The sequence below is a fragment of the Seriola aureovittata genome, chromosome 2 (assembly GCF_021018895.1).
Source record: "Seriola aureovittata isolate HTS-2021-v1 ecotype China chromosome 2, ASM2101889v1, whole genome shotgun sequence".
NCBI classification, from domain to species: Eukaryota; Metazoa; Chordata; class Actinopteri; order Carangiformes; family Carangidae; genus Seriola; species Seriola aureovittata.
The window spans coordinates 16,492,341-16,518,032 of NC_079365.1; the positions used below are offsets into that span (position 1 = coordinate 16,492,341).

General features: G+C 37.5%; 4 protein-coding genes across 6 annotated transcripts; 3 read left to right on the forward strand and 1 right to left on the reverse strand.

The window, feature by feature from the left end:
* Window positions 1-322: 322 nt before the first annotated feature.
* Window positions 323-14,934, reverse strand: LOC130182304 (transmembrane reductase CYB561D2). 2 transcript variants are annotated; one of them, XM_056397135.1, is made up of 3 exons: window positions 14,813-14,934; window positions 2,297-2,334; window positions 323-1,728 (listed from the first exon to the last, which is right to left on the reverse strand). In XM_056397135.1, the coding sequence occupies exons 1-3, from the start codon at window positions 14,901-14,903 to the stop codon at window positions 1,225-1,227; spliced, it is 633 nt and encodes a 210-aa protein (XP_056253110.1). In that variant the 5' UTR covers window positions 14,904-14,934; the 3' UTR covers window positions 323-1,224. The 2 variants fall into 2 exon arrangements, with proteins under 2 accessions (XP_056253110.1, XP_056253102.1); XM_056397127.1 differs by lacking the exon at window positions 14,813-14,934 and adding an exon at window positions 2,415-3,003.
* Window positions 4,529-11,673, forward strand: rassf1 (Ras association domain family member 1). The gene is made up of 7 exons (XM_056397115.1): window positions 4,529-4,940; window positions 6,615-7,155; window positions 8,547-8,671; window positions 10,124-10,228; window positions 10,373-10,661; window positions 10,750-10,865; window positions 10,983-11,673. The coding sequence occupies exons 2-7, from the start codon at window positions 6,864-6,866 to the stop codon at window positions 11,130-11,132; spliced, it is 1,077 nt and encodes a 358-aa protein (XP_056253090.1). The 5' UTR covers window positions 4,529-4,940; window positions 6,615-6,863; the 3' UTR covers window positions 11,133-11,673.
* Window positions 12,282-15,672, forward strand: tusc2b (tumor suppressor 2, mitochondrial calcium regulator b). 2 transcript variants are annotated; one of them, XM_056397157.1, is made up of 4 exons: window positions 12,282-12,434; window positions 13,300-13,545; window positions 14,654-14,774; window positions 14,875-15,672. In XM_056397157.1, exons 2-4 carry the CDS (start codon window positions 13,397-13,399, stop codon window positions 14,938-14,940), a joined length of 336 nt encoding a protein of 111 aa, XP_056253132.1. In that variant the 5' UTR covers window positions 12,282-12,434; window positions 13,300-13,396; the 3' UTR covers window positions 14,941-15,672. The 2 variants fall into 2 exon arrangements, with proteins under 2 accessions (XP_056253132.1, XP_056253123.1); XM_056397148.1 differs by having other exon boundaries at window positions 12,283-12,438.
* A 3,522-nt stretch (window positions 15,673-19,194) lies between these two features.
* Window positions 19,195-25,049, forward strand: hyal2b (hyaluronidase 2b). Its single transcript, XM_056363375.1, has 4 exons — window positions 19,195-19,354; window positions 19,981-20,960; window positions 21,292-21,381; window positions 21,470-25,049. The coding sequence occupies exons 2-4, from the start codon at window positions 20,010-20,012 to the stop codon at window positions 21,857-21,859; spliced, it is 1,431 nt and encodes a 476-aa protein (XP_056219350.1). The 5' UTR covers window positions 19,195-19,354; window positions 19,981-20,009; the 3' UTR covers window positions 21,860-25,049.
* Window positions 25,050-25,692: the final 643 nt, after the last annotated feature.

The following is a 25,692-nucleotide window of genomic DNA, read 5'->3' on the forward strand; positions in this document are numbered from 1 at the left end:
CAATGGTTTGCCATTCTTGTTAATTATGTGTATTTTTATGTTTCATGGGAATACTTCATTTTCTAATGTTTTTTATAACTTCTTATTGGTGTTCACTCACCTGGCAGTTGTTTCCCTTATTTCCATGTAAGTGTCTGAAATTTATTTATTTATGATGGAAAATATATTGGTTTTTTTTGTATTATGTTTTTTAACCTTTTGTTCACTTTGACCCATTGACGGCTGATCCAGTAAGAATTTCGTACATGCAGCCTAGATCGAAGCAGAATATGACTGTGTTATCAATGTTATTTTAACAATAAAACACTCTTCTATTGCAGTGTGAATTATTTACAAATGCTTTTAATTTAGGACATAACCTTTATTATGACATTATCATCTCATTCATGTGGCTAAATCAGTAATCATAGGCAGGATAATAAGCAACCTGAGGTACAAAAATTCAACAACTTCAACAAACAGTATATTCAGGGCTGTAGGCAAGATTTTAGAGATACAGAGGTCATGAATTTGAAAATCCAATAGTGGATTTGTGACTACCCGTGAAAAACTCTAGGTCAGTTTTTATTATTTATTTTTGTTCATATTTTCTGTAAATTTCTATATATCCATATATATTTTTTAATTAACTGAATAATTTTTTTGCCTAAAATCAGTCACATTTTAGAATCTACAGCCATGCCGGCAGCTCTCCAAGGCTGCACACACAGCGATGCTTTGCCAACATGCTGATTTTTAGTAGGTAATATGTTTTCCATGTTCAAAATTTTAGTTTAGCTTGTTAGCATGGTAACATTTGCTAATTAGCAGTGGAGCTGAGGCTGATGTGACGGTCAATACTTCTGCAGGTATTTGGTCTTAGACTAAAGTTAGCATGGCTAAAAACAACGGAAACCTCAAAAAGTTCAACATGTGAAATGTGTGTGTAACTGACAAAGGAAAACTCCTGAAGTCATTAAACCCCCCCCCCCAAAAAAATTAAAAATACACATGACCTCAATTGTAGCTACAGTCCTGTGTATATTAGGTAAAAAAACAGCAATCAAGGAAAAGGATTTCATTATCCACATTTGGTGCTGGTGCCTCTTGGACAAACTGTTGGCATGAGGCATCCTTTTTTTACTTTTATGTAAATCAAAGTGATTGCACGTGAATGAAAAAATGAAATCTCTTGCACAAGTAGTCAGTGACAGTTTAGTTTAAGCGTCCATACTGTGTCCTCTGTCAAGACTGCAACCGTTTCTTAGCCATGTAAGCACTGGTGACTTGGTTCATGATGATGAGGGCACTGAGAGCAGGGCATAGTGCTGACAGGTACCAGGTGTGTTCTCTGACAGAAGCGGTGAACCAGGCAGAGCAGAGGCCGAGCAGCAGGCTGATGCTGCCGAGCAGGTAGGTGACGAGTCCAGACGCTGCGTGGTAGCGTTTGAGTTTGGCGAGCGACCAGCCTTTGGCCAGAGAATGGTAAATGAGAGGCACGGCTGCCAAGGACTGCAACCCAACCACACACACTGTGAGCAGGCCAAGCAGACCATGCCATGAGGTGAAGTGGGGTTTACCATTCAGGTGTTTGTTGTAAGCGATGGCTGCCAGACCCAGGACTGCACAGGAAAGACAGAGGCACTGCAGAATCCAGTGAACACGACCTTTGGTCTTGTGTGGAAACCTTTTGATGGGGGAGCCATGGGGGGAGAAGAGTAGTATGGCCTCGGTCATGAAAAAGGAAAACTGAAGGAAAAGAAGAAAATGAAATTGGTCAACTAATAATTATATTTGTTCATCTGTCCATTATTTTCTTGATTATCTGATGAATTGTTTCGTCTATAAAATATCAGAAAATAGTATAAAAACTGTCAAAAAAAGCCCAAAGCCTAAACTGATTTTCAAATTGCATATTGGAGAAGCTGGAATTGGTGAATTTTTTGGGCATTTTTTGTCTAAAATGACTTGTGAGATCAATAATCGAAATAGCTGCCAATAATTTTTTGTTGATCAACCAATCTAGAGCTGTCAGTTGATTAATCGATTGGTCGAGAAAAAATTATTCAGCAACTATTTTAATAATCAATTAATTGTTTCAGTCATTTCAAACAAAGATGCCAAATATTATCTGACTCCAGCTCCTAATATGTGAAGATTTTCTGCTTTTCTTTGTCATATAAGCCAGTAAATTGCATATCCTAAGGTTTTGGACAAAACAACCATAATGGAGACATTGCCTTGGTGGGCTCTCAGAAATTGTGAATGCAATGTGTTTACAGCTGAAAATATTTTTCTTTTGAAAGTTCCAACTTACAGCCAGTGTCATGAAGAAAGGATGCCAGGAAAACAAACCTGAAATAAAGCAAACATGAACAAATGATGAACACAGAGGGACAGCGACATGAAAATATGTGAACAGTAGAAGCACTCACTTGTACCGGGCCGAGACAGAAGTGCAATGAATACACTGAAGACAATGCAGATTAAGTGGGTCAGCACTACGGAAGCTGTGCTGGTAAAACCGTAGATCCGAGGCTCAGATTCAGACTCTCTGTTGAGATGAACCATGTTTAGGTAAACTTGTTACGTGGACCTTTGCAGCTCACCAACAGCCGACACAAGCCCCGGGCTGTTTCCTGAAGCGAACTCGCAGTTTGAGCGGAACCGAAGCTGAACTGATGGTGGATGAAAAGTCTGACCTTCTCCTGCCGGGGCCTTGCTTCATTTAAAGACAGAAGACTGAGCTGTTCAAGGAGCTGTCACATAACTGTATCTTCACGAATCAGGAATGAATCTGTTCCCAAGTTATCAGACCGGCATGCTCTACGTTGTTATGTGGCGCCCCCGGGTCAAAAAATATACTTCCGGTTAGATTTTTCAATATAAAGCGTCGTTTTACCAATCCACCACAAATCCAGAATATACTCAATGTGTTTCTCTGATCATAATAATAATAGTTTATTGTACTGAAAAGCCAATTTTCCGCTCATTTTTGCCTCCTCATGGAAGGTTGATCCTGCCAAACTTGTGCAGAAGTCTAATTAGTGAAAATACTGTAAGTGTAGGATTTCAGGCTCCTCACACAGACTTTTCATTGCAGCTTAACAAGAAATAACCAAACCCTCCAGTAGACATATCACCAGGAGCTTGGGAACTCATTTCTGTGTTCTGTCTTCTCTGGATAATGAACCAGAGAGGACACTTCTTCATTATCCTCATTGTCTAATCGTCCCTTACTCAGCCAAACCAATTCTTCTGCATTGTCTTGTAAAATAGAGAGGGGCTGTAACAATCTGTGCAATTTCTGTGTAAACACAAACCAAATTTAAATGTAAACCAAAATATTAATCTTATTGCAACTTCTTTTTTACGCTTTTATTCTGAATACCCGGTAGTCTTGTCTGTTTTATTTTCTGGCCAACTTAACACCCCTAGTTCAGGCTGACGTGGAGCGTTCCTAGAAAGATTCCCCAAATACATCTAGGGTAAAAAAAAAAAAAAAAATTAAATAAAAAGTTTTTATGGTTCAGTCATAACCGGAACTCTAGGCACAACTAATTAAGGTACAAATTATTTCAAATGTTGTAGTTTTTGATAATAATAATAATAATAATAATAATAATAATAATAATAATAATAACAATAATAATAGCTGCAATCATAGTTCGAAATCACATGCCCATGCAGGCAAACTAGTCTGGGTGCTTGTTGTGGGTTATGTATAAATGTGATGTCTCAGACTAATACCACCCATTCCACATCCACCAACTCAATGGACACTCACTGTCCGCTGTTCATTTTCTATTGTGCTCCAATTACTCTCTAATAAGCTTGTGACTCTGCAAGGCCACCACACACTGGACACACAAGAACACAACATGTTCATTCAGGAGATCCCTCTCTCTATCTTTCCCTCCCTCCTCTCTTACATCCTCTGCCACTGTTTATTTAGATTGTGTGTTTCTTTGTTTATTTTTCACCAGAGATTTAGACTTGGGGAAATGGGATTTTATTGTGACCTGTAATTAGAGTCCAGTGTTGGAATGTAAATAAGTATAAGTACTGCGCTGTATAATAATCAGGTTCTGGAGTATTTAAATTTTCTGTATGGATAATTTATTTTTTACACTGTATATTACACTTTTCGTCCATTACTGGAGTCCAACTGAAGTTTTACTCTATATGAAATTATACATTTAAACATATTTGTTTTCAATGAAGCTTTGGCTGTTTTGGAGCCAAAACCCAAAATAGTAAAATTAGTAGCCTACCAGCTATTGTTACCTGCAATAAATGTGGAAAAAGTTTCCCATGACCTCTCTCTCATTTTACTTGCAGCTTTATCTATCTATCTATCTATCTATCTATCTATCTATCTATCTATCTATCTATCTATCTATCTATCTATCTATCTATCTATCTATCTATCTATCTATCTATCTATCTATCTATCTATCTATCTATCTATACATACATACAGTAATAAAAACTCAGACTCGAACATAACATAATAGGTCATTAAATTTTTTCAATAATCAAAGAAAAGGGATGTGTCATAACCTGGCAAGAAATTCTTTTTGTTGTTTTTGTTAATGTCTTTTTAATGCTCTACAAATTATGATTTATTAGCCACTAACAAAGCTAACAGGCTTACAATAAAGGGTGTCTTATTAGAAAGAGGTGGGCCCCTACTCAAATGTTTAATATAGTGTATCCTCCATGACAGTACACATGCAGTATATCTGTAATGTGTGAGAGTAGTGATTCCTGTCATGGTGCCTCTCTCAGGATGGTTTAATACCCATACGGGATTAGACGGTAATCCCGCACTCCCAATGTGCATGCGCAAACAGAAGTGCGTGCGTCTGGCGAGGGACGGTTCGATGTTAATTCAACGTCAAACTGCGACCACTCTCCAAATATCCTCTTCTATAAGTGACTTTGATGAACTGCACGAGGTAAGGTCATTTCTTTAACGGCTTGTCTGTCAGCAAATCACTAGATTTGTTCGATTGTCACTGTCAAATGAGTTTGTCGCCCCGTTTCAGACTGCAGGATTAAACCAGGCTGTCCCGTTACAGAAGGGAGCTGCTTCTTGCAACAAATAAAGAATAATTTCAACTTTTGTCGTACAGCCTCAAGCATACATGCCTAGTTTAGCATGAAAATGACAAAACCAGCAGAATATGCATGGATGATCCCTGTTACAATGTGCTCTTGTTGCCCTGTGGGAATAACTGCGCCGTGCGGTGACCCACTTGGCAGAAAGAGCCCCGGGTTGTTCATATTCAAGTCACAATGCAGCTCTATAGAAAACTAACGCAACTAAGTTTCAGATGCACCTGTGGATATTTTACTCGTATCTTGAAGCTCCAGACAAACAGATTCAGTGAACTTTTTCTTAGCAGAGACAGTCAAAGTGTATCAATCCCTGCCTGTGCTCTCTGTCACTAAGGATTTAGGTTATTTACAAAGTAGAAAACATCAGTTTGGGATGTCACATATCAGATTTTCATTACATGATTTTCACGGCCAAAAGAATTCAGGATAATGATATTATTGTAATATCTATAGAAAATGTGAAAAATAATAGTAATAATAGCCTACTTATATTGGTATCAGTCATATAATCTTTTGTTTATTGTGTGTTTTGTCTCTTTTTTTTGAATTAGACTCAAATACAAGTGTAGGGAGGCGGAGAGAGAGTGTCTGTGACCATACCTGTACAAAAACAAGAATTACACTTAATAGTTAGAGAATGGGCAACCATGAGCTGATAAACAGAAGATCCACATGTCCTAACATCTGCCATCCCTTCATATCACATATCATATGTGTATTAGTAACACGATATCAGTGTTTCATTTTTAAATATCACAGTTATTGTCAATACTGGTTTTTTGTAACACCCTTAACCACGATGAGGTCAGGGTTAGGGTTACTTTTTTAAGTGGAAATATCAGCCAAATGTAAAGTATCAGAAGTAAAAGTAGCCCACTCATCATGTATTAGAACAAATGACAGCCATTGTCATTGCTTCTATTAAATATTTTATGGATGTCTTATTAGTTGTTAAGTCAACATGTGAGCAGCATTGCAGGTTATGGGTTTCTTATTTTGAACAACAATTCTTCATATTTTATGAGAGTCCACCACGGCCTGTCACACTCACCACCTGTAGAATGCAGGCTTTTTTCTTTTATTGTATTGCCACTTATTTCTGAAATGACTGATTGAAGTTGGTTCAATGCTTTCTGAATTTAATGAATGAAATGATAGTGACCCATGTTTTGGTGATAGAGTTTTATCTAAAATAGGCAGTTTTGTTTCTCTGTCAGGCTCAGAAAAACAGTAGGCTATGAGTTGTCCGAGGATTGCACAGGATTATATTTGTCATCTTGTTCCATATTTTAACATAATAATATGAATCCTGGCATCAGATAACAAAGGTTAATCTTTTGTTTTTCCATTTTGTAAAGCCCGTAGCATAATACAGCACAGACGTTGATTTTAAATGAATTTGTAGTGCATGAAATAATACTGAAATAGTTCAGATTCTTCTATGTGAAACTGACCATGCATGTACTAAGACTGTAATGTACACAAATGTGTATGATTTCACTGTCTTGCAGCTCCTAAGGATTTGGTGGCCGCTTGTTCCTCTGCACAGCGCACAAAGCTGGAAGTGGCTCGAATTAAACTGACCTGGTGCTTTTTTGTCCAAATACATCTCATCAGAGCCTGACATTCACAACATCCTCAATAAGGATACAAAGGTGTGAATATTAATGCTGTCTCCTCTCAGAGCTGGATGTACACACATACTAGCCCATGGACAGCAAGTTCTGACCTGAAATGTCAGTGTCTGTATCAAGGACAGGATGTCTAAATGTGAGCTGATCGAGCTGCAGGACCTCAGCGTAAATGATCCCATTGAGCTGGCTGCTCCTGCAGCCCGCACTGTCCATCCACCTGTGAACCCAGGTCTGCCCTGCACCTTCCATGTCGTTCGTCTGGTTGGAGACAGTGTCAGCATCGAGGCCCCTGGGTGTCAGACAGGAGAGGCTGCAGGGGGTCATGACTTCCAGCCCTATGGTTACACTCATCTTACCTGGTGTGACCTGTGTGGAGAATTCATCTGGGGTCTTTATAAGCAGAGTTTACGCTGCACCAGTGAGTACCTTCTGAATATGAATCTATTTTTAATTTATCTAAAGGATAAGTCTGGTGATAGTCTATATTTTCCTACCAACAATAAATTCCAAAAAGTATTGTCTGTGTAACCAAAGCTTGATATAGCTCATTACTCTGTGCCATACAGCCACATTGTCTTCCAAAAACTAATGAAAACACATCAGTGGGCAACACTGTGGCCTGCACTGAGACATATTCCTTCATTAACATGACCACACACTATAGTTTATTTGGAATCAATCACACACACTGTCTGGCTTTAATTACTCACATAGTCCCCACATGTACACCATTTGTTTTTTAAAAATGAAAGTGTATATTAGATACTCATTTCTACAGATTTACATCTTTAGAAAGAATGAATGGGTTTAGTGTTGCGAGCCACAGACAGGGTGGGGAAGCTGGAAAATACCAATAGATGGACTAACACATTATTGGTTTTGGCCTTTTCGTATAGTGATTTTTTTTATTTCATTAAAAAAATGTAGAATACCACCAGCCTTATTATGTTCGGTGTGTACATGCTAAACATGTTTTTGACCGCAGGCATTGACCTAAAAAGCAAAAGCAGGCAACCAGCCACTAAATCTGCATTGCATGAGGCAGGATGACATACAGAGTGTCAGGCCATTCCTGCTATTATTAGTCCCATTCCAATGGGACTAATAATAGACATTGTGAATCATTGCTTATTTTGTAAAAAAAAAAAAAAAAAAAGAAAAGAAAAGGGAATAATGATAAATTTATGAACCTTTAAAGAAATGGCTGATATTGAGACAAGACAATGGCTTAATAATAAGAAATATTTAGCCATTCCTTACAAAAAAAATCTAAATCAGCTTTGTAACCCCATGTCCTTCTAAAGCTCTAGTCTTCACTTTCCAATTTCCAGTATCACCAGAATGCAGGATGCTTATGTTATGTTTTCCAGTCATGAGAAGCTTTATCTAACAAAAGGAAGGTCTGGCAGACTCCATGTTTTAACTGTATGCTGGTACAGATAGCACCTGGGGATGTCTTTGTTTCTCTGTATCATTTGACTTCAGGCATTTCTGTGGCATATTTAGGGGCCAGTTCAACAAAAGAATTAGCTGTTGTAGCAATCACAAAAAAACAGATGACAGAGTGATAGTGACCTGTATTTTGATTAAATGTATTAATATCCATCATGACCAATTTTTACTTTGTAAAGAATATTGCTATGTTGCCTGTATGTAGGTTAGTGTGATTTGGGTGATACTTTCAGCACAGAGATTACTGAACAAAATCCAGAGCAGAGGGCTCTACACCACAAGAGTTGACCACTAGCCAAAGCATAACTGAGAATGCAAAATCTGCACCCTCTAATGGTCCCTCTCTCTCTCTCCCAGACTGCAGTTACACTTGTCACTACCGCTGCCGACCATTCATCCAGCTGGACTGCAGCACAGATGGAAGTTTGTTAACAGACCAGGCAGATTTCTCTGACGACTCCATCGAGACAGACACAAATGTGGTGAGGAACAAAGCTACAATCACAGATTTTTATCAATGGTACTTTTGTACAGAAAGCAGTGCTGTCTTCCTGGGATTTTTTTGTGTTGAAAAAAATTCATATTTTAACTGTCTCTGTTCATATTGTGCAGCTGGGCAGGTCCAAGCAGATGGAGACAAACAGATTGTCCACTGCTGTCCACTGTGTTTCAGTGTACCATATGTCCTCAAAGTTGCTGGTTTTATTACCTCTTCATTGTCAAGGCATCTATACAGAAAGTCATTTAGGAGAGAGCTGAGGGGAGGGGACAACTTAACAACTTCACAATAAAACAGATGTCCTTATTACAGAACAACTAAAAAAGGACTGCCCATGGTCAACTTATCAAATAATTAAAAGTCTGCTTTACTGTGTGTGTTGTTATATCATTTTGATAAAATAACTTCTCTTCTGTAGCCTCTCACTGATTGTAAATGCCTTTTTTATAGGCCTGCAAAATTGGAATAAATTTGAGTTTGAAGAGTGGAAAGTCAGTTAGATTGTAAGATATGTATATCAAAAATCCAGGTTACAAGTCATGCTTTTCGTCAGTTTTTTGCAGATTTTATTTTCAATAAAAAAAAAAAGTTTCCATCACATCTTTACCTACAAAAAACACTAAAATCAGAGAGAAAGAATGGTCTGAATTCTTGCATTTCTGGATGTGTTTGAGCGCTCAGTGAAAGCTGCAGCAGACTGGTTGTGGTGTAGTCATGATGTGGACAATAATAAATGATAGGACGAGAGCGAACCTGTCCTGTCCAATATAAAATACAGTATATGTACATTATCAGTGAGGAACATTTTTACACTTACACACATCAGCAATAACATCAAACATTTTTCTCCCAAGATAATTTGAGCAGATGTCACTGGGAGTGGGCCGGCCCTTTTGATGTTTTTGTGAAGTTTTATTGACAGGGAGGAGCAAACGGGAATGCTGAGGTCAAAGAGCTGTTAGTAGGATCAGTCTTCTCCAGACAGACAGACAAGCTGAGACATTTTGGACATTCAAATCTAAATCTGGAGATCATTCTATGATAGTGGGGGTTAGAGAAATCCTTAAACGTTCAAATACTTGCTTACCTGAACCCTGGAGATGACCTGGGGAAGCACAGGAAGTGACTCACTCCACAGTCAGGAGGACAGTGGCTCTGAGCTGGAACTGTACTTTACTGCATCTACATCTTTCTTTCACAAGGTCAGAAGATCAACAGTGAGACTATGGAATAATTCATCCGTCCTGTAGGCACAAAGCAGTTTTCACTCTCTGTTTGGTGACATTGAATCCTGCATAGCTTCATTTTAAATTCATAGATTAAGATCTTGATTTTATTTCACTTTTATTTCTGCTCTGTCACTTTCTCTTTGTCCTTAAAGCTCATTAGTGAAGACAAGCCTTCTGCTGGACTGTACCTGTTCTTTATTTTTCAGGATGAACAGATCGATTTGGGTAAACAGCAGTTAAGTGTCGCTGAGATTCAACAGAAGGTTAAGGAGTATAATGCTCAGATCAACAGCAATCTCTACATGATGGTTGTGAGTGACTAATCAATCATTTTTTTGTATGAGCATTTAGGCATGTACTTTGTAATTAAAATTGTAATAGTTTACAAACTATGTTGATATTGCATGAAACCATTTCACTCCCCGTCTAATGCTGTACATCTATTTACATTGCAGAATAAAGACGGGTTCTACACTGGTTTTATCAAGGTCCACTTTCGGTTAGTTCGGCCGATTTCCCTCCCTCCTCCTCAGAGCTTGTGCTCGACACAAGAGGAAGATCAGCAGGGCAGACGGATGAAACGGCGGACTTCTTTCTACCTCCCTAAAGATACTGCAAAACACCTGCATATAAGCTCCCAAACACGGGTACGGGAAGTCATCGAGGCGTTGCTCAACAAGTTCACTGTGGTGGACAACCCAGCCAAGTTTGCCCTGTTCGAACGCACTGAGAGACAAAGTCAAGGTAGCATTCCTAATATTGTGTGTGTGTACAGTAAAACAAAACAGTGTCATCAAATATTAAATTCTGATTTTCTTTCCCTTTTACTTAGTGTACATGCGTAAACTTTCTGATGATCAATGTCCACTCTACTTACGCTTGTGTGCTGGCCCCAGTGAAAAAGTCCTGAGTCTGGTTTTGAAAGAAAATGAAACAGGGGATGTCAATGTAAGTTTCCTGGCTCTGAGAATGATCATATGATAAGCCTTAAATTGCCATTATATTACATTGACATGTGCTATATATACACAACTGCTTTAAATGTGAAATTACCCTCCTCCACAGTGGGATGCATTTAGCTTTCCTGAGTTGTGCAACTTTCTGCGAATCCTGCAGCGTGAGGAGGAAGAGCATGTCCGGCAGATTGTGAAGCGCTACGCTCTTGCTAAGGAAAAGATGAAGCATGCTATGGCAAGGATTACTACACCTGGTTGACCCTGAGTGATGCAACTGATTTTGTGATTAAACACGATGAAGAATCAACGATCAATAAGACAATTTCCAGCAGTGTGAAAGGGAAGGAAAAGGCTCAGACAATGACAGTGTTTTTAATAAAGATTGTTTAAGAAGCAGGAAAACTGCTGTTATATTTAATGTAGCCACTTAAAAGTGTTGCCACTTTTTGTGTTAGTTTAGCCAGTTATGAACTGAATTGGCAAAAAAACAAAAACAAAAAAGAAACATTAAAGAATACTATAAATTTAATTCATTGCAGTTGTTTTTTGAAAGATTATGCTGCTTGCTTAGATTATCTATAAATTTATAAAAAGAGACACATTTGTGTGTTTCTAGTAATATATCTGGTGTATGTTCAGGTCATTTTATGTGACATTTAGTTTTGTTTATATTTTTTGAGACTGTTTTTAAATTTCGGCACTTTAATGAATCTGTGAAATGGTTTGGATAAGTTAAACTGTGAAACTGTGTTTATATTCTAATTATGTAATGAACTGTTGATAATAAATCATGGTTCTTTTGTTGTTGTGATCATTTTAAGTTTCAGTTCAAGGTTTGATCAACTTTTGTGTGGTAGTTTTTAATGGCCAAAAGTATATGGACTTAGTAACCTTACACGCACATACATGTTTATATATATATATATATATGCTACTTTCAGTCGGCCACAAGATCAGGCTCTGGTATTGGATGTGAAGGCCTGACTGGCAGTCTGTGTTCAAATTCATCCTAAAGGTGTTGGTACAAAAGCAGGGCTCTGTGCAGGCCACATCAAACTCAGAAAATTTGGACTTTATGGACCTTGCTTTGTGCAAGCTGTTGCTATGCAGTTGGAACCACATTATTGTCTAGTATACCATTGTATGTTGCAGCATTAAGCTTTCCTTTATTTGACACTGTGGCGTCTAACCTAAACCATGAAAAACAACCTAAAAGCATTTGGTGTCCACTTACTTTTGGCTATAGAGCACAGCATACTGATATACTGTACTGTATATATCTAGTTAATGGGGTAAGTTTACACAACGTTTTTGCTAGTTCCAGCTGCTACCTTTTCTTGTACAGCTTTCTTGTTTCACACTCCTGTCCGTGTGGTGGCGACAGCTCACCACAATGTGTCTTTACCAACCCACAGAGTCAAACAGAGATAACGTGCAGCGTTACTTAGCATAAACAGCTAGCGTAGCCGCGAGTGTGTTATGAGGTCTGAGCTTGTGCAGATTTAGCAAACCACCAAGACAAATTCATCAAGGAAAAATTCTCACCTGCGAACAGATCACTGTAGGTATGTTTTTAATCAAGCTGAAACGACAAACACTGGTTATTAAACCAGCTACCGTTAGCCGTTGACAACGTCAGTATACGTTATTTTGTAAACCAGATAGAGACATGTTGACCTGGCTAATGCTAGTAACAGAGTGCTAATTGTCTTTATCTAATGGTAATGTTAGCAGCCCGGACATAAAGTGACATAACAACGACTAACACACATGTAGGGACATGTCTTGTCGTTCAAGGTTAGCTAGCCAAATTAGCTGTCCCTCTCCAGATAACCTAATGTACCTAGCCCTCTAGACACTACAAAGAGCTCACTGATGTTTTTCAGGGTTTTATAATTTTCTCGGATATCAATTAATCTTGATTAAACAGCATGACACAAGAGGATGGTCAAGTATGCGACATTGGCACGGCTGTGTTCAAATAAAGTTGTATTGTATGGTTGTACTGATTTGTCACTGGCCTGCTACACACTGACATATGGATATAGGGCATAATAAATATATATATTATGTTATGTATATCGCAATGTATGAGTCTGGGATTTGACCTCTATTTGTCTTCTACTATATTAGCCATAAGAAAGGTATAATTAGAAAAAAATTGCTATAGAAGCACTACGTACACAGTAACTTTTTGCATTGACTATAGGTGCTATAGTAAAGCCCATTTGTTTTCTTGTGGTACCACCTTTGATGTCAACAAAAAAACAACAACTAGGATTTCAGATTCACAAATAAATATGTTCCCAACTCAAACTTTTTCTTAATCCAAAATAGGAAACTACTTGTAGAAAATAATTTTGCCTTTGCTATAATGTGTATTGCAAAAAACTGATCCTACTTCCTATTTGTCATTTTTTTTATAGGTTTAAAATTCTGAAGGTCACATTTCATCTGGTACAGTAACACTGTAGCATCACTGGCAGTCCTGTGACCTAAGAAAATAATGTGCTGCAGCTGAAGATGGGTGGTAGCGGCTCCAAATCCAAAGGATTTTGGCCTTTTTCTGGCTCAGGTAGTGTGGATGATCCAACCAAAGATGGAAATGAGCAGTCACTGGCAAGAGTTCGAAGTTTCCCAGGTGCAACACCTTTTGTGTTTACTAGACGAAGGTAAATAAAGCCTCAGCATCATGTAACCTGCATCATACATTTTTTTTAAGTGTTATAGCAGACATGTTATAGATATAGATATAAAATGACATTCTTTTAATAATTTTGTCTTGAACTTGAATATATTGTCAATATTACATGAATAATAATATTGATATTCCTCTCATGTAACTGAAAGCAAACATTTTTTATTTAATTTATTCTGTTACTAGTTTGGGGTTTTGAGATTTGTTTAAGCTCCCTGTCCCCATTGTGTCTAAAATGTTCCTCAGAATAGCTCCATTTTGATGTGATAGCATTGCTCAGTTCCTGTGAATGTGACATTGCATACTTACATACAGTGCACGTTTAAAACAACATTATCTAAAAAGGTGCACAATTGGGCTGAAATATGGGTATTAAGAAGGCAAGAGATGTGTTGTTGACACTGGGCAACATGGAACCACATATTTTTACTGTTGGCACAACAGTTCTGACCCATCCATTGGCACATTATAGCAGAAACCAAAATTTTTTCACATCTAGTGATATCTGGTCATTCATTAGATTTCCATGATAATGTGTCCACACACTATCTCCATTCTCCTCATTTATATTTGAGTGCACAGAAGCATACTGTGGTCTTCTACTGCTTTAGCTGATTTAGTTGTCCTCCAACATAGCTCTGTTGTACTGAGTTGTAATATCGATACTCATGGCTGACCTGTTAGCTTACTGTACACCCTAAGCTTTCAAAAACAAGGCATTTTAACCACAGGACCACAGCTGACTGACTGAAAGGGCCAAGGCATAAGAAAACTAAGCAGCTGGTTGTGTTTTTTTTTAATTCTCACAGGCTTGTGGGCTTGACACCCTGAAACCACATTTTGTTTTTGTTATGGTTGTGTATATTCAGTGGCTCTCACATTGACCACTTCTGTTTACTGCAAATACATTATGTGCAACAAAAAGTAATTTGTATTATATGAAATGGCTCAGTCTTGTAATTTTGCCAAGCCACAACTCAAGTTTTATTTAATAACCTGTAATTTATGCATTTACTGAAGGTTTGGATACACTCTAGCATATTATGTATGCATGGACAATTAAGTTTTTCCCTGTGCTGCAGCTCTAAGTTCTTTGATGAAGATGGTGACTTGGCCCACGAGTTCTATGAAGAAACAATTGTGACAAAAAATGGACGTAAAAAGGCCAAACTGAAGAGGATTCACAAAAACCTAACACCTCAGGTGAGGAAATCATAAATCTAAACTAGGACTTTACTCACCATCACCATTTCTCTGTATTATTATTTCAGACAATTTTAATCTGTCTTTTGTGTCCTTCCAGGGAATTATAAAGCTCGACCACCCGTGCATCCATGTAGATTTCCCAGTTGTCCTCTGCGAAGCCTGACGATGTCTGAGGAGCCTCTCAGACTAGCCACTGTGTCAACTCCGTCCTGTGGTTTCCTCTACAGCTGGAAGCCTGAACCACGTTTTAAAATAACATGATCTCTAGACATATTTGATGCCCTTATGTGGACAGCCCAATGCAATGTGTGCTGAGCCTCTGCATGTGATCTGTTTTTGGCTTGTGTGCAGACACAGAATAGGTCACCAGTGGGGATCTAGAAGGGTGCCAAGTTGCCAAAAGTAATCCGTTTACAGATCATGGTTTGTGTGCATGTATGTGTGAATGTGTGTGCAGACACAGATTGATGTGTGACAGTCCTGAATTTGTTGCTGCAGATTGTTTTCTGGTATAATCCACTGAACTCTAGGAGTTCAGGGGGGGTGTAACCAGTTTTCTCTCCTGTCACAGTCATATACTATGTAGAGCAGCAAAGTTTAAGTGCACACTTTAGTTTTTTGACACCACCATGACTTGCTTTATTATGCATGGAACAGGATCTGCTTATTGGTAACAGCCGAGGGAGTTGACAATCAGTGGCCCACAAAATCTAAAGTGGATTAATGTCATATTATAACTTTGGATGGACTTGCTTCAGTGACCTCAGAGCCACACATGTACACAGCAGCAGTGAGTCTAATAAGAGATCCTGTTGTTTTCTTTGCTGCTTTGGCATACTATGTTTCACTTTTAATTTATTATAACTGTTTTTTAATTACAATTTGAAATGCTGAACTGTGTCATGGTCCTTTTTTATATTCATACATTATCCTTGCACAGCATATTAAAGTGCATTTACTATGGATATACTTTAGAATTTCCTATAATAATTCCAGTGAAAATATCTGGATTCTTTTAAAGGACTTAAACGTTTCTGAAGATGAATATGTCCAAAGTTTTAAGGGTATGAACTAAACCTGAAAAAAAAAATCCTGTATTCCTATATTAATGCACCTCCACCTGGACTTTTATCATTGTGACTAATGTAATTTTTAATCCTAACTAAAATGCAGGGAGAATGAAAGAAGTTTCTGGAGGAAATCTCTTTTCATCAGGTCAAATGTGGTTTTCCAGGCTGAGCCTTTGTATAAGAATTATTTGGCAAGCTTATATGAGCTGTTTGTCAAATAGTCTTTTCTAACAAAAGATAATTCAACTTTTCATCAAAGGTTGTGAACACTAAAATGAACCGACAGGACCTGTTCACCCATGTAGTGGAAATAATGCCCCTGACCTCCAGCTGTGATGATATTAGCCACCTGCAGAGGAAATTGTGAAGGCAAACCATTGTTTGGAGATGAAGTGTGTGTATGTGTGTGTGTCTGCTAATGAGGTATGGATGAAGTTAAGAGAGAAGTGAAGGTCTCAATCCATGCCGTCTCCATGGGAAAAGGGTTTCTATAAAGCTGTCTGTGATATTGTTCTCTTTCGAGGATAAAGAGGGCTATGCCAAAATCCACTCCACTTTATTGCTTCCATGAAATGATTTTACTCTACATAAGTCCTCTGGGCAAGTACCTCTTTTCAGCTGAGTCTGGGGGGAGGCATTGCTGTACCTTTTGTTTACTTTCACAAAGCTGTAATAATATGCAAGGCCATGAGGTGAATTGCAGTATTTGGGTTACAAGAAAAGACTTGACTCAGCAAACCACCCATGCTCCGGCTTTGCTGACAAAACTCTGAGCATATTTTAAAACATGACATTTAAGTATTAAGGTAATTATTCACAAGGACCATCACAATCTTTTACCTTATTAACGAGGATGTGTGAATTATTTTTATTTTTATTTTTATTTTTTTTACAAACCTGCCGTGTCAAAACTGAAAAATCATAAATGACTTAGCTGGTTTACCAACAGTCTCTGGAGTAACTCCTCAGAAGAGAAATGCATGGGTCACGGGGTGTGAGTGTGTGTGAAGTTAAAAGGTGTGAAAATATATACTTTGTCAATGTAAGCAACTTGATGTGTTTCTTTGTCATTAGTTCAAACAGAGATCTTAAAAAAAATCTTTTTGAAGTCCTTCATTAACTCTCAGAGGATTGATAACCCCATGTGGGTCAGCAAAAGGTTATCAATAAGCTATGTTTACCTTCTCAGCACTCGAAAATTTGTATTTTTGCAATTGTATGAGTCCTTACCATCTAGATAGCATGAACGAATCAACTTAACAATGCACACCCCAACACTGCAGGAAGCTTTTATACGTTCTTTACTCACAAACAGCGCAAGTTGTATCATCTATAGTAAAGCCCTTTATACTTAAGTCACCAAAAGGCTCAGGATGTTTTTAGTTGTTGACCTGCACGTCTTACTGTATATCCCTGGGGTAATAATTTCTACAGACAATTTAATGGCACTTAAATACAATCTGCCTTTACATACATCATATAACAGACAAGGAACGTAGTGTTTCAAAACAAAAAACACACTGTTAATTGGTCGTGACTTTTTAGCAACGTTCAGCTGCTATAGCTGTGTTTAGAACCAGTGTATAGTTGATGTGTATGTGTCTATTGCCGTTACAGTAAAACTGTTGTGACATTACTCACCATGATGTTCACAACAAGCTTGTAACAAAAACACCTAACATAATTTCACTTTTTAAGAAAACATCAATTAGTTGATACTACTACTGATAAAATCTTCATAATGGATTCAAAAGATTTTATAGTGTATCCAAAGTGTGCGTTGTTTACCATAGCAAACTTTACACCTGCCAGCACCTGAAGATCATGAGTTAAGGCATCAGGCAGAAAGCCTGCATCTTTTATGAATTTGTTTCAAATGCTTGAGTCACTTTATATTCACATAGACTACTTGTAAAATAATAATAATTGTAAAATTTTGTTCTGTGTGCCCTTTCAATGACATTAGAGCAATGTACTATAAAACATATATGTTTTAAATATCTCTGACTGTGTCAGACAAGCAGGAAAAAGAGCTACTCTTTGAAACTCCCTCTATTCAAAAGGCAGCATGGTGAGGTGTTTTACATACATGTTGGTAAAATAGAAGTCAAACAGAGGTGGAGTCTGCTGACTATTTAAATACAAGTCAGTGGTGGATTTCAACAGGGAATGAGCAACTGCTTTTGTTTCCTTTGTGAAAGGTAACTCAGACTAGAGTAACAAACTTGACCTGTATGCATCCTGATCTTGAACAACTGGAACAGCTTGATTTATCTACTTTCATCTGGAGAGTAGTGAGGAAGAGGTTGCTGGTAAGAGACACTGTTTGGACACATCTTGAAAAGGTAAATTTAAAAACTAATGATCATGTTATCAAAAATGATGCCGTTTGCTTTGTTAACATAAAAACTATCACCACCGCCAAACATTTGCCAACATACAAAGTAATAGCTTATATTCAAGCTCAACTGTATGGAAGAATAGCCGGCCTCTCCTAATATGTTTCTGTAAATACGAAAATCATGCTTATCTTGTGAAAGATGCAAGTGGCCTGGAGAGTTTGTATTTCTGTAAGAAATGTCTTCTTTATATAGGAGATTGTGCAGATTTAACTGCCCACTTCAGTGTACTGAATACTTCAAATTTACACTGCCTTGACCAGTAAACTACTACTTACACATTAATGAATCAGTAATACTAATCCTATACTATAAAATACGTGTAAGTATTATACAACACTCTTAAAACATCTTTCCTCTGCATAATGAGAACTTTTACTTTGGTGCTTAAGGTGCATTTTGCAAACAATATTTTTGTAATTTTACCATAAGCTTTTGAATACAGGACTTTTACTTATATTGGAATATTTTAATATTTTTACTTTTACTTAATGGATCTGAGTGCACCCTCCTCCTCTGGGTGTCTAGTGCTCCATTCATACATTCAGGTTAGATGAAACTTTGACACTGTCATTATTTAGTGTGTAACTTTAAACACTGCAGCAATTTAAACTTTGCTTAAATAAGTGACGTACTAGGAGTGTTATTGTATTTTGTCTTATCAAATTTATTCTGCAGAGTCTGGAGAACAGTCTACTTTGATCTTTATTTAGGGGGATGGGGGCACCGGAATGTAATTTAATATCAAATTTCTGACAGATGGGGTTATGACCTTGATAATTTGTTAATCAATTTTCATCGTATAGAACAAACCCAAGTTATATTCATTAAATAAACAAACAAAACAGACAAATTATGTCTTTCATAACTTCATAACTTACCCCCATGTCAGTAACTCAATGGATTGAGCTGTTGTTGCTGAACGTTGCCGTCATCAGGCTGCAGCCATAGCATCTCTGCTAGCCCATGGTTGGTGGAGTTGTCAGTTATTGACATGGATTAAAGGGACTATGAGTGTTATTTTTCACATGGCAGTGCTGTGGAAAAGTAATTTATCCGTCGGTTACATGAATGGAATAAACCCTTGTTGTCGGCTTCATCGGAACAGGTCAGACTGGACAGGAAGTAGAAACAATCCGTTAGCTAACTTAGCACGTTTACCAGTTTCATTGAAACTTTAAGCTAATTTGGCAAAGTTACGCTGATTTAGTCCGTGGACTGAAGAAGTTTAAAGTAGTCTACGAGAAAAGCAATTAACTGTCAAAAGTTTTTTCTTTGCCTTTTCACTCTAACCAACATTGACTTCCTAGAACGGAGTTAAATAGAAAAATGACACATGTAACATCAGTCAAAGAAGGAGTCAAGGAAGCTGACTCCTAAACTATATGTAGTAATACTGGTAATAAATTAGCAGTTCTTATCGTTTAGTTAATCTGGGTAGGTTATCCTAACAGTGTTTACTTTCTGCCTATTTTTTTATTTATTCCCCTATTTTCGCCACTAAAACACTACCCACGAGTTCATGTTGCATGTACTACATCTGAAAGTCAGTAAGATTTGGTATTTTAAATTCGACGTAAAGGTTTTCTTTATTTCACAGATTTAATATTTGTGACATTATTAGAAAAGTACTGAATTCCTTGGATTATCTGTGGGGATATGTGGAACAATTTGTGGAACAACAGTTTTCTTTTTTTGCTGAATTTAAGAAATACCTTTGTTTTTCTTTTCTAGAGAAAGAAGAGAGAAGGTGAGCAGTGACCATGGAGACTATATTTCACTCTCTCTTCACCACAGCTGGCCAGCTGCCTTGGTTGGTTCTGACTCTGTTTACATTGTGGACAGTCTTGTGTTCAGCAGATGTAAAGCAGACAAGACGGCCATTATATTCCCAGAAGCCAGTTCTTCTTACATGGAATGCCCCAACACAGGAGTGTGCCCCGCGACATCGTGTAACTTTATCTCTGGACCAGTTTGACATTGTGGCATCGCCCAATGAGGGCTTTGTCCGGCAGAATCTCACTATTTTCTATAAGGAGCGTCTCGGGTTGTATCCCTATTATGAGCGTGGTGGCATCGCAGTGAATGGAGGTCTTCCACAGGTTGCCAGCCTTACTCAGCACTATGAAAAAATGCCTGAAGGTGTGCAGAAATACATACGTGAGTCAGAGGCAAAAGGTTTGGCTGTGATTGACTGGGAGGAGTGGCGCCCACTGTGGATCCGAAATTGGAATATTAAAGATATCTATCGAAGTAAATCCCGTGAAATGGTGGCCAAAAAGAATCCTAAGTGGACCCCAGAACAAGTGGGAATAGTTGCACAGCAGGAATTTGAGCTATCAGCTCGCAAATTTATGCTGGAGACTCTAAAACTTGCCAAGAATCTGAGGCCCAATCAACTGTGGGGCTTCTACCTGTTTCCAGATTGTTACAACCATGACTACAGGAATAGCCTGAAGAACTACACAGGCCGCTGCCCTGTTGTGGAGATGGCCCGCAACGATCAACTAAATTGGTTGTGGATGGAATGTACAGCATTCTTCCCGTCTATATACATGGATATTGTACTGGAGTCTACAAATTATGGGCATCTCTTTGTCCGAAACAGGGTGAAGGAAGCGATGCGTCTGGCATCTGTTGGGGACGGATTAGCACGTCCTGTTTTTGTTTATACCAGACCTACTTACATTAATAAGATGACCCTCCTAACTGAGGTTAGTTGGCTAAAGCAACAATCCATTAAGCACAGGATGATTATACATTCATTATCTGCTATGTAGAAGTTTAGATACTAGCTTTAACCATTGATTAATAAATCAATAAATTTTTGCTTGATCTGTGAATCATTTCATATTTTAAAATGTCAAAAAATAGCACCCCAATGATTATAGCCAAGAAGCTCAAATAGCAATCAATTCACAGTGATTTGAAATTGAATCAAGTTTATTAATTCAGTTATTTAATTATATAACTTATTTAGTTTTCATTCTTTTGTGCTCATTGTATGGTACATCAATGAACTGTGTGTGTGCAAATGTTTTGTAGACAGATCTGGTCTCCACCATTGGTGAGAGTGTTGCACTTGGAGCTGCAGGTGTAATCTTCTGGGGGGACACCTCCTATGCAAGCAGCAATGTAAGTACTATACCTTCTCTGCTCTTATGACGCTGAATAGCCTGATGTTCAGTAGTTTGGGGTTAACATCTTTTTTTTAATCCTCCAGACCAGCTGCTCCATCCTAAATGAGTATCTTCGGGGACCGCTGGGCAGGTACCTGCTCAATGTGTCCACGGCAGCAGAGCAGTGCAGTCAGGTGGTGTGTAAATCCCACGGCCGCTGTCTTCGCAGAGTACCAGACAGCGATATGTACCTGCATCTCAGCCCCTTAACACACAGCATCACCAGTCAGGGTGGCCAGCTGAAGGTTACAGGAGTGCCTGGCCAAGCTGAGCTGGCTCTTTTCCGCACACATTTCCAATGCCAGTGCTACCAAGGGTACAGGGGTGAGGCTTGTGCTCAGAAAGAAAAAGGGCAGAATAGAGCCTCCTCTGTCTTAGGGACCTGGCCTCTTTGCCTTTTACTCCCACTAGTACTCCTCACTCTGCTACACTGAGGAAACAGAGAAGCCCAAACTATTCACTGCTTCTGCCAGCCCTGAAAAGGACAGTTCAAACTTTTTGACTTAAAGGTAGTAGGTTACCGTGCACTAGTAATAGTGATGCACTGACAGCAAAAGTCCTCAGTCCTGTCATCAGACATCCCCTAGTATGACAGGACATTTTTATCCCAGCACACAAGCCCATCTAAAAGGAATATTTTTGTCTGAAAAGCTGCACTGGGAGATCTCCAACCTCAGGACTGCCTCCTGGAACTAATATCCATCCATTAATATTGCAACTGATTGTTAACTTACATCAAATGATGTCAAAAATCAGAACTGTCTTTTAAAGGCCTTTGCCATGCTCCATGCTGGCCCTGACCTCCAGGTTGGATTGTCCACACAGAGAAATGCCTTATGAAATTTAGAAAGTTTTTTTAAATTTTTTTTATTATTATTGCCAGCCGCGACAGCACCTTGTGAATCTGTGTGTGTGTGCATCATAATGGCAGAGTACTTTGGCTGGTCTTAATATGTCTGTGGACAGATTTTGTCAGAGATAGAAACTAAACATGCACAATACAGTCAAGAAACTTTACGGATGTGTAGTAGTGATCTAAATGAAGGCCGAGTTCAAACACGGGTGTGGTCTGACCCTTGAGTGGTGAGTAGTCATGTAATGTAGTAATAATTACTGACTAGTCATTTAATAGTGGAGTAACGACTACTGATGGGTGGGAACATCAACATGGCGATGGGTATTGTGGCTGGAGTGATCTCATTGTAAGATGGTCTCTAGTCTATGTTTTGTTTTATGATGGACACAACAATAGAACAACATGACATTTAAGCAAAGGTTTGGGAGTAAGGTACATTGATGCCGATCGATCAACAGTATTAAGTTGTTGGTGCGTTACAACAAAATGGTACTTTTAGGTATTGTGCATTGCCATATTGCTGCCTAATAGTTTGTATCTCTTGATGAATCAAGCTCTTAAGTGTTATGATCTATAACCTTATAACTAACATATAAATAGAGCTATATGCCAGAAGTGATCAATTATGGTAAATACAGTCTTAAATCTCTTTGGTTATCTTTGGCTTATAGACACTACATGGCTGATCCTTCTGTTTCAGTTCAGAAATGTGCCTTAACTGGGCTACAAAGTGCTCTTTTGTTCTTCTACAGTTGGTTTTGTGTACAGGTTGTGATTATTGTGGATTTTTCAGTAGTGCTCATCTCAGCCCTCTTCTGGGCACAGTGCTTTATGATGCTATTAACTCCACAATGTCTACCAGGCTTGAAGAGATCGGTAAAGACAAGCAGAGAAGACAAATATTACTATTTGTTTGATACAAATGGTATTCTCTAATTTATGTGGATTTCACGATGAAAATATGTCATGTTAAAAAAAGTTAAAGTTTTGAGAATCCAGGTAATGTAACTTTTGCCAAATTTTTGTTAATGCTCTAGAAGACAGACTGGCTTGTTCCAAATATACTGGTATTGATGGTTATTTTGGCTGATAAGAAACAAGAAATGTTAAAAATATGTTTATTTTTACATTAACAAATGTCTTGGCTGCAAATTCTTAAGTAACCAAAGTAAAGAATTCTTTTGAAAATGTTTGTATTTATGTTTTTTAAACACTAAGATATCTATATCAACCTCAGTTATCCAGTATTGGCTGAGTTCTATACATTATAACCAGTTTTAATTTTTTTAGCGTGTAGTTTGACTTGCTTGCATTGCAGCTTGTGTTGGACTCCTGCCAATGACACTGTTCATAGCAACTACTGTAGGTACATCTTCAGACTAGTAGAGTAAATATATTTGCTAGACCAAAGGTAGCTGAGTCGTTTCATATTTATAAAGTAGTCTCTGAATTTATTCTATATGGAAGTGCTCAAAAAGGTGTTTAGGTACCTAAAATTATTGAGGAGTGAGCAGGAGTAGGTTTTGTTATTTTTCACTAACTGGAAAATGAAGAGTCACAGAACCAGTATTGCAATAGAACATTTTATGTAGCTGAACTTATGAAATTCTGCACTTTAACCAATTTTCTGTTCAGATGGCTCTGGTTTTCATGTTCTCATGTATATGAGATGAAATTGTTATTTTGCTGGATTCAGACGCCTCTAATCATACAGTCAGTACATTACTGTGTATTATGATGTTCTTCCATTTAATGTGTCATGTTAGAGATGCGTTTACTGTGAATCTTATCTGAACAGAAATGTGTGCTTCTATGATTGTTAATCTTCCTTGGCTAAAATTATCTAATGGTTTATATGACATTATCTGTAAACACGATTTGTTAGAGCAAAGAGTGCTTAACTGATTAATCAGATTAAACACAGTAACACTAGTTTCTGTGGTATCAAGACAGAAGAATGATATTACCCTTGTATAATGCTGATGATTTTTCCCCACAGTACTTAGGTGACAAGTTAATACCAAGGATTTCTCTTTACATTTTAATAGGAGGCTAAAAATTTATACATAAAGGTAAAGGAAGAAGTGCTTTAAGGGGCCATACTGATGGTTTTTTTGCATGTTTTAGCCTTTTTACTACAAGTATGTTAGGTACATATTGCCAACTATTTTTACTGGGATAGTGTTTTCAACTTTGAATTTGCACTAACCATCTTCTCTTATATGTACTACATAATAATGCATAGATAACCTTAAAATAAACTTAAATACACACCAGTCAGAAATAATATAACATCTGTAACTGAAGTAAAACATGCAAAAACCAGTCTGGTTCTTTTAAGGCTTGTTTAATATATTAGGAATTCTTCTGAATATTATTTTTGAAAGGATGGAGCCTTACAGAATAACATTCATTCTGAAATATTCAGCCTAAGTATCAGTACAAAATTGTCTAAAAAGGTTGATGGATAATACTATGTTAAAGCACCAGTTTCATTGTGCATATGTTTATGTTTAACATGATGTCGTCTTGTTCATTCCACAACCTCAGATTGAACTGTTGTACCATTCCACCTCTCCATTGTAGAAGTAGCCTGTTTTAGTTTTAATAAGAAAAATACCTTAATTTAAAAGCCTTATTTTGCCAAAGTGTATTGATGTTATTGTTTTAAACCAAACTGGAGAAAAATCAATGGGTTTTGTATTTAAAAATATTTCATATTCACCTTTTACATCCAAGAATTTCAATATTAAAAAAGAATTTTGCAATTTTTTTTGTCCTGTTTTTCTTTTTTCCTGCATACTGTAGTCTACTGGGAGCTTTTTTTTTTTTTTTATCACTGTAAGCAGAAAATATATTCTTGAGTTTAGAATTTTGGTGTTCCATCCATTTGATTGCAAAGGTTTACAAAAATATTTTAGAATTGGGGGAAAAAATGTGCTGAATATGTATCAAAAATAGTCAGGGACTAATGTACACAATAGTTTACAAAAAATATAAGAAAAAAGATGAAAGTAAAAACAATAATGTCACGATGCTTGAGGGTTGAATTTATATGCTACAGTGTGTCTGTTTTTATGGCATTGCAATTGTGAAGTCTGAAGTTTCAGGTTATTCAGATAGATACTTAAAGTTAAATTAAGTTCACTGAAATTTGGTAAAAATGGAAAATTGGTTTAAGATTTTTTTCAAATATACAGCTTATAAAATTGCACATCCTTTCCAGCGCAAAAGTATCTTAAATCAAGTTATAAATCTATTTTTTGAGGGAAAATTAATCAAGCTGCAAGTTTCATCACGTTTTTTTAGTAAACAAGTCTAGTTCATTCTGAGACAAAGAAAAACAAGCATTTTCACTGGATAACTTAAAGTTTTATCTTATTTGTTGACAGATGTGTGTATTTATTTTCT

Coding starts and splice junctions, on each gene's coding strand:
- LOC130182304 (XM_056397127.1), bottom strand. CDS start 2,550: ATGGTTCATCTCAACAGAGAGTCTGAATCTGAGCCTCGGATCTACGGT. Junction 2,335..2,414: donor TCTGTCTCGGCCCGGTACAA/GTGAGTGCTTCT, acceptor GCTTTATTTCAG/GTTTGTTTTCCTGGCATCCT. Junction 1,729..2,296: donor CTTTCTTCATGACACTGGCT/GTAAGTTGGAAC, acceptor CTTTTCCTTCAG/TTTTCCTTTTTCATGACCGA.
- rassf1 (XM_056397115.1), top strand. CDS start 6,864: ATGTCTAAATGTGAGCTGATCGAGCTGCAGGACCTCAGCGTAAATGAT. Junction 10,229..10,372: donor GCAATCTCTACATGATGGTT/GTGAGTGACTAA, acceptor TTTACATTGCAG/AATAAAGACGGGTTCTACAC. Junction 10,866..10,982: donor ATGAAACAGGGGATGTCAAT/GTAAGTTTCCTG, acceptor CCTCCTCCACAG/TGGGATGCATTTAGCTTTCC.
- hyal2b (XM_056363375.1), top strand. CDS start 20,010: ATGGAGACTATATTTCACTCTCTCTTCACCACAGCTGGCCAGCTGCCT. Junction 20,961..21,291: donor AGATGACCCTCCTAACTGAG/GTTAGTTGGCTA, acceptor AATGTTTTGTAG/ACAGATCTGGTCTCCACCAT. Junction 21,382..21,469: donor CCTCCTATGCAAGCAGCAAT/GTAAGTACTATA, acceptor TTAATCCTCCAG/ACCAGCTGCTCCATCCTAAA.
- tusc2b (XM_056397157.1), top strand. CDS start 13,397: ATGGGTGGTAGCGGCTCCAAATCCAAAGGATTTTGGCCTTTTTCTGGC. Junction 13,546..14,653: donor TTTGTGTTTACTAGACGAAG/GTAAATAAAGCC, acceptor CCTGTGCTGCAG/CTCTAAGTTCTTTGATGAAG. Junction 14,775..14,874: donor ACAAAAACCTAACACCTCAG/GTGAGGAAATCA, acceptor GTGTCCTTCCAG/GGAATTATAAAGCTCGACCA.